General features: G+C 38.2%; 1 protein-coding gene across 3 annotated transcripts in view; it reads left to right on the top strand.

Moving 5' to 3' along the window:
- The window catches only part of LOC107806820 (dnaJ homolog subfamily C GRV2), a 52,800-nt gene continuing 44,491 nt past the window's right edge, over positions 1-8,309 (top strand). For all 3 annotated transcript variants that reach the window (XM_075230826.1, XM_075230825.1, XM_075230827.1), the window contains exons 1-2: positions 1-156; positions 401-1,118. In XM_075230826.1, the coding sequence (XP_075086927.1) occupies positions 633-1,118 (486 nt within the window). In that variant the 5' untranslated portion in view covers positions 1-156; positions 401-632. The remainder of the gene's footprint in view (positions 157-400; positions 1,119-8,309) is intronic.

Here is an 8,309-nt window from a genome sequence, read left to right as displayed (position 1 = left end):
GTTCTAACCCCTAGGAGCATACTGGAATATATTTCAAATACGAGGGAGCATTGCGCAAAAATTGGAAAAGAAGTGACTGATTAGGCATAATCCAATGACGAATGTTTCTTTCTGTACAACTCAATGTATCAGTGATCAACCGGCTTCTCTTACAAGGTTTCTCTCTCTTCCATGATCTGTTCTATTTTTTCCAAAGCTGCGGATTATTAATATCTAAATATACAGCCACAACTTCTTAATTGAAGCTTACACTGATTTCGCATTCATTTTTTAATTCTGATCTTTCGAAATTCGCCTATTGTGATGATTTTTTCGAAATTGACAAGTGATTGGCTTCTCCTCTCCAAGGAAAACTGAAGTCGAAATTAACATTTGGGGGTTTTTGTACTTTGTTCCGCAGGGTCTTGAATTCAAGGCACATCCTTTAAAATTTGGGAAATACCGATGAAAGTTTGGAGTTTGACTGCTGCTGGGGTTTGAGAAAAAACAAAAAAAAAAACAGTGAAATAGAAGATTGAAGGCTGGGTGCGAATCAGTCTCGGGGGAGACCGTCATCGGACGGTGGTTCGGGAATATGGTATTTCCTGCGCCCTAGTCCACCACAGCCTTATTCTCTCCAATACCTTCCTCAAATGGATTTTGTCAGCCGCCACGCCACTGACCACCACCAACCTCCAACTTCTGAATCCACCACATCCTCCTCCTCTTCTGCTCCACCCTCCTCCTCTCATGCCCATGGCTCCGAAGAGCCCGAGTACTTGGCCCGTTACATGGTTGTCAAACACTCCTGGCGAGGTCGATACAAAAGGATTTTTTGCATTTCAAATTTCACTTTGATTACACTGGATCCCAGTACATTATCAGTCACTAACTCATACGATGTTGGGACTGATTATGATGGTGCGGCCCCTATTATTGGGAGAGATGACAATTCAAATGAGTTTACCATAAGTGTGAGGACTGATGGCCGCGGGAAGTTCAAGGCTATCAAGTTCTCTTCCAAGTATAGAGCAAGCATTTTGACTGAATTGCATAGAATTAGGTGGAATAAGCTTGGAGTGGTTGCAGAGTTCCCTGTTTTGCATCTAAGGAGGAGGACTTCTGAGTGGGTTCCTTTTGTAAGTGCTTTTTTCCCTTGTGTGATATTAATAGCTAGCAGCAGTCTTATAATATTAGCTGCAGATACTTGTTTCTGTGATGGATGCTTTTTCTTTTAACTTCTTTGAAAAATATGATTTATACAGCGAGAATCATACCGGGAACAATGGGATTAGTTAAAACAAAGTGTTCCCTATCAGAATGTACTTACCACCAAAAAGGAGTTTAGAATGTTGTTAAAACACCAAGTTTGAGTTGATACAGGAACAGTGAGATTGGTAGTGAGGACATGATGATTCAATGCTTCTTCAATATATCTTTTGTAATATTTGGCTGCGAGTGTCTTTTATTAAGGTGGGAAGCCCTGGAAAGTACATGTGGACAGCTTATTTGCTTTATGATCTTTGTCTGTCGATAAGAATAATTCCTTTTGGTTTTGAGTCATTGGAGAGTTTTTAATTTTGCAACAACTAATCAATTTTACTGTTTCTGTCTCTAAGTGTCCCTATATGTTTGGGGTGAACCAAGGAAGCAGACTAAGGTACTTGGATTTAGTTGAGAACAAAACTGGATTGAATGATTCTGATGAGTAGTTGGGCTTAAGGATTCGTAACTTTATCTTCATATAGGCTAATTCAATCCACTACTATTTATCAACTGGGACAACTTTTTCTTCTATGAGAATGGGGATTTGAGTGGGTAACTGTTTGTCATAAGATGAGATGGGTTAAGTTTAGGTGCAACCAACATACCCTAGGATGCAAGCACCAACATGCCCTTCGTGTATAAAGTAGATATCTTGCTTTATGCTTACAGGTCAAGCCTATTAATTTGTAGGCCGTGGTCACTTTCTATATCTTGATGCTAGTCTTCGAAATTTTTCTTTCTCTGTGTGTGCGTGCACACTCTTTCCTTCTCTTTTGGTTATTGAAAGATCCACAAATCATTGGAACGCAGTATGTGATGCTAGATCAAGAAGGTTAAGAATCCAAGAAATTCAAGAAGTCCAAGAATCCATTCAATTAGAATTTCTTTTCCATAAATATTAGGATTTCTTATTTCTTGTTTCCTAATAATTTGATTCTTGTTTTGATAGGATTATATTTATAGCTCTAGTCAAACTAGGATTGTTAGTTGGTAGTCCATTTCTACTAAAATTCTTTTTCCTAAATTAGGTAGGATAGGTTTTCTTAGCCTTATTCTTATTCTAGTTTAATTAGGATTAGTTTTTCTTAACCTCATCAATTTTACTCATTGTAAGGCCTATTTAAAGGGCTCAAAAAATAAAGATGGGTGATTATTTTATTTAAGCTCTTGCTTCAAAAACGGGGTTTCACTTTTGTTTATTTCTTCTTCCTTTATTCAGTGCTTCTTGCAATCTTGCGGGATTGAAGAACGAGTGGGTAAGGTTCTTTTTATCTTTCATTCTTCTCACGTGAGTTTGAAGAACGCTTTCGCTAGTTTTGTGAAAAACTTTAGCGGGGTACTTTTGTTTTTCTCTCTTCTTTGTGCTTGAGAGGCTCAAAACCTTGAAAGTACATCAGTATGGCAGATCATATAAAACATCTGCTGGTGAAATTATTTATGTTCCATTTGCCATCCCAGTTGGTGATACATACTAGGCAGTCATTCTGGATTTACTTGGGTTTTCAGGTGTCTGGTCCCTGAAACTGTGACACCTTGATGTCTTATAATGAGTTTGGGGACTTGGTCCTCTGCTTACAATTGCTGTTGGCGTATGGCATAAAATGTTCATTAATTGAATTACTGAATGCTTTCAAATTATACCTTTTTTGTAGAAGAAATTCTTTTGTGAATTGTCTAAAGCTCTGAGCTTTTCTGCTTCCGAATTGTAAAGATGGAAAAGATAATTTTTAATTTTTCTTCTTGTTTCCTGTCTCAAGAGTTAGCTCATCTTCCTAAAGTCCATGCTTGAGGCGTTAGTGGCAGAATATTTGCAGTTAGCTTTCTCTTTTTTCTTTTTTTGGTAATTAAGCATTTTATTAATCACTAAGTATTTAATTACAAAACACAGCTTAGCCCACACAGCTCCTGTCTCCAAACAAAGAAAATCCAGAATCCCTCGTACACATAAAACACAGAACTATACTACACAGAACCAAAAATAACAATTCTATAGTAAGTCTCTAGCTCCTCCAGTTGCTCTTAGACTGCATACACATGCAATGTCTTTAGCTTAGCTAAGCTGTCCACTATTCTTGTTACTTATTAAAAAATCCTGCAATTTCTCTCACACCAGATGGCATGAACACTTTCTGCATACAACATCTTCATAACTTGTGCTTGCTTAGACTTCCCTTTTGGCCTTCTGCAGTACCCATAGTTGCTGCCACTCGCAAGAAGCGATAACCCCTTGTCTCCATTGTACCAATTGAAGTAACCTTCTCCACACGCTCTTTATGAAAACACATTCAGCATAGATGGGCACTAGTTTCAGGTTGACTCTGACATAACACACAAACTGGATCCAATGTGATACCCCATTTGGCCAGTCTATCAATTGTGTTCAACCCCTCATGTAATTGAGTCCACATTGTAAACACTCTTTTAGGTCTAGCATTATTTTTAAATAACATACATCTCCATGGTACTTTTATATGTTGCTTGGACTCAGACGAGGGTGTCTGATACGGGTGCGGATCTAGAGGTAAGATCTTTCATGATCTAAATTTTAAGATTCGTGGATACAGATCCAGTTACAGATACGGGTGGGGAGATTCAACTAAAAATAATTTAAATTTCTAAAAGTAGAGTTATAAATTTATCTCTAAATTATGAGACATTATGTGGAAAGCTTACAAGGTATTTCGAGAAGGAAAAAATATTGACTAAAACGAGAATCCGAGAAGGAGATAATATGATTAAAGGAAAAGGACTGACACAGAAATTTCTATATACAAGGTATTCCATTTTCTTCAATTTCACCCTACTTATTATTTGATTTTAGAATTCATTGTATTTGTCCCAAATTTTCCCGTCGATTTTGGTGTAAGTACCCAAAATCGGTTGACCAGATCCGATATGGATCCCAAACCCACACCCATGTCGTATCTACGTGGGTGCGGCACCGAAAGTGAAGAGCCCGAGAAACTTAGGTTCCTTTGGATGGACTCCAATTAGTTGTAACTTGTAAGTGTGTGTGTGTGTGTGTGTATATATATATATATATATATATATATATATATATACACACACACATCTGATCGTGCTCTGATTCTTGTTGCACTGACTTGTATCTGCCTCAGTTAATCTCTTGCTTCAAATATTTTCCTAACCATCTAGCTGGCTTGTCGAGGAATAGGCATGTTACTCAACTGGTGGCCGTTGATGTAGTAGGAGTGGATCCACTTACCCTAGAGTTTGTCCTGCTTATGTTCCAAATCCCAACATACTTTTGTTATAGCTGCCTTTTTCCATATCTTGAGATTGGTTAGATTAAATCCACCGGCAGTTTTTGGTTAACACATTTGCTCTCAAGCTACCCGTGCTTTTTTAGTTATAGTATTGGACCCTGACCAGATGTAACTTCTAAAGTAAGCCTCAATGGTCTTAGTTACCCTAGCAGGCAATGAAAATAGCTGGGACCACTTGGCTTGGATTCCAAATATCACATGCTTTATTAGTTGAATCCTCCCTGTGTATGTCAACTTCTTAGCAGTCCATGATGAAATTCTTGCGACAATCTTCTCTATGAGGGGATGCCATTGAATCAAAGACAACTTTATAGTAGCTAATGGTATCCCAAACATCTAAATGGCGAGTCCCCTTGAGAGTAACCAAGTTGCTGGAGGATCTCAAGCCTTACAGTAGGTTTAACACCACTAAAATACTCACAACTTTTGGATAGATTTCCATGTAAACCTGAAGCTTTAGAAAATTTTATGAACTTCTTATGTAGCAGCTTTACAAGACATAAGGTCACCTCTTGCAAAAAGCAATAGATCATTCAACAAAACTAGGGTGAGTAATTCTCAGGTTTGCACATTTAGGATGGTATTTGAATTCCATCCATGTTGCGAGGTTCATTTAGATTTCTACTCAGGTATTCCATTGCAAGTTCAAACAAGAGTGGGGACATTGGGCCACCCTGTCTTAACCCTCTAGTTGCATCAAATGGTTCATCTGGCTCCCTGTTGATATATAGAGCAATTGACAATTTTGATGCATATCCTAGCCCTTCCCGAACTTGTTCAACAAATGCCCACTCCGGTGAGTCATATGCCTTCTGCATGTCCACTTTAATCATGTACCTAGGAGAGATTTGTTTTCTTGCATATGCTTTAACTATCTCATGAGCCAATATCACATTATCAGCTAATTTCCTACCAGGATGAATCCAGCTTGTGTTTCACTAACAACAAATGCAATTATCTTCTGAATCCTTGCTGCGAACACCTTAGCTATAAGTTTATATAAAACTGTACAACATGCTATCTACGTTGCGCGAACTCTTCATTTTACTTGCCGCACTCGTGTCGACATGACACTGGTACTGGTAAATGTGTGGGATTCGTAACGGGTGTGGTCAATTGAGATCGGGTACTTTGACCACAATCCACAACAAATTTGAGGAAAAATAAAAAATGAAAAATGAAAAATGAAAGATTGTACTAGTGCTAGTGCTTACAACTTGAGAAATTCTCAAAATGAAAGATTGAATTATTGGTTGCATTCCACAACCTACAATTAAGTTTTTCACAGAATATCTTCTCATAATTTAGGATATTTTTATAGATCTACTTTTAGAATTTTGAATTATTTTTAGCTGAATCCCCGCACCCGTATCCGTACTTGGATCCATACCCCCGAATCTTAATGTTTAGATTATGAAAGATCCGACCTCTAGATTCGCACCTAGATTGGATGCCTGCACCCAAGTCCGAGCAACATAGCAATAGCATGCTATATATTCCTTCACTGTAGTAGGGTTAAATGTTTTAGAAATTAGAGTAATAGCTGTACAATTTATAGCTATGTACATCTAATGAATGGCTTTCTCCTGTCTCCTCATGGATCCAACTATTAGGTTCGTGGTCCGTGCCTATATTAACTCTTCTCCATTTGCGAACATTTAAGAAGTCATCTCTTGGTTCAGTTGATTGCCAATTCTAAAAAAATCCAGGACTGCAGCACACACTTACTTCTGCTTTAATTATATGCCATGTCTTCTTGAAGAAAATTGCATTGTACCCATCCACACCTGGGTCTTTGTCATCACCTATAGAGCAACGACCTTCATATACTTCTCTTTCTGTCACATCTTTACACAATTCAAGCTGCTGCTGATGTGATAATGTTGGTCCTTTCTTCATGACTTCCCTATTAACAGCTGGAAAAGTATGTGCAACAGATCCCATTAATGATTTATAGAACATGATGGTTTCTTCTCTAATGTCTTCGCTGTCAGTCAATCTACCTCCATTTAATGCTGTGAGTTCCACAATGTGTTTGTGCTGCTTTTTTCTCCTTTATCACAGCTGAGAAGTATTTATTGTTGGAGTCTCCTAGCTTTATCCGGCTAACCCTTGCTTTCTTCTTCAAGATACTTTCCTCTATCATAGACCACCTTTCTAGTTGTAGTAAAGCTTCTTTCTCCTGTATAGCCAGCTCATCAGTGTATTGCTGTTGTATTTGTATCTGCAGTCTCCTTAAGTCAGCTCTAGTATTATCAATCTTCTGACTTATGCTTTTGAATTCATCATTGTTCAACTTTCTCAGATGTGATCTCAATAATTTCAATTTTACCTAGACAGTTTTGGTCTTGCCATAAGATAGCTTGTTAGCCCATTCCCTTTCCACAATATGCAAGAATTGTGGATGGTCAGCCCATACATTAAAGAACTTGAACGGAACCTTAAAACTCTGTTGACCATCAACAAAGGATTGAAACATTGGTGAGTGATCAGATATGAAAGGCCCCATACATTAAAGAACTTGAATGGAACCTTAAAACTCTGTTGACCATCAACAAAGGATTGAAACATTGGTGAGTGATCAGATATGAAAGGCCCCATACTTAGTAATAACATTACCATACTGCACCATAATTCATCATTCCCCAATGATCTACCAGCCTGGTATACACTCTATTTCCACCAGCTTGCTTGTTGGACCATGTGTAATACTCTCCTCACCATGGTAGTTCGTTGAGCAGTAGTCCATGAATGCAGTCAGAGAAGTCTTCAATTTCTGCATAGGACACGAGGGTATAGTAATGCATTGAAATCCCGATTAACCATGGTTTTGTAATCTGACTTGCCATAATATTCAGATTTACCTACAATTCTCTCCTTTGTTCCACTGTATTGAAGCCATATACTATGGTCAGCCAATCTATACCTCTTTATCTTCCTTTAATCTGACATTGCATGTATGGAGCCTCCTTTCTGACCACAGCTACACCAAACAGCCTGTTGTTCCGGTTAAACCCGATTCTTCAGTTAACGGGGGCGCCTTGCTATAATTGTTTACCATTTCCCAGCCAGGTGCTATTTTACTGGCTATATTAATAGCCTTATTTTCCTTAACTCTAGTTTCTAACAAGCCTGCCAGAGCAATGTTATTCACTTCAAAAACTTCTTCAACTCTTTTTTTTTATATCTCTTATTGATGCCCCTTATGTTCCAAATCACCCAAGTCATTGATTAAGAGGATCCTCCACCATGATCTGGTGGTTTTGTCTTCTCAATTACATGTCCCGCAATTTGTAAAGCCTCAAAACCATACACTCCTAGTTGGTTCAGTGATCATAGCCTTCCCTCTCTTAGGAATGTTGTGGGTTGACTTCATTTGTCCCTTTCCCCTGCTGTCCTCTCTGTATCTGTTTCTGATTTGTTGCATCTCTAGTGAGTTTTCCCTATCATGTTCTTGACTTTGCTTCACTGGCTGATGTTCTTGGTTTAGTTCACTTGTTGTTGAAATATCACCCTGTTCAACATTTACTTCTTTTGATCTCCATTCTTGCACAACTCTTCTTGGTCTTCTCCTTCTTCGTTGTTGGCCAAACTGTCTGTTCTTATCCTGCTCATTCACTTTTTGCACAGTTATGCCCTATGCTTATACATTTACTATTATTAGCTCTCTCTTTCACCATGTTTCAAGGAACTAGTGGCAGATGCTTATATGCTTTCATTGTCACAATATTTCTAGTCCTGATCTCTGCTGCTAACAGCCTAATGCTCCTTATGCTT

Source organism: Nicotiana tabacum, chromosome 15 (assembly GCF_000715075.1).
Source record: "Nicotiana tabacum cultivar K326 chromosome 15, ASM71507v2, whole genome shotgun sequence".
Classification (NCBI taxonomy): Eukaryota; Viridiplantae; Streptophyta; class Magnoliopsida; order Solanales; family Solanaceae; genus Nicotiana; species Nicotiana tabacum.
This window is presented reverse-complemented; position numbering and strand designations above follow the sequence as displayed.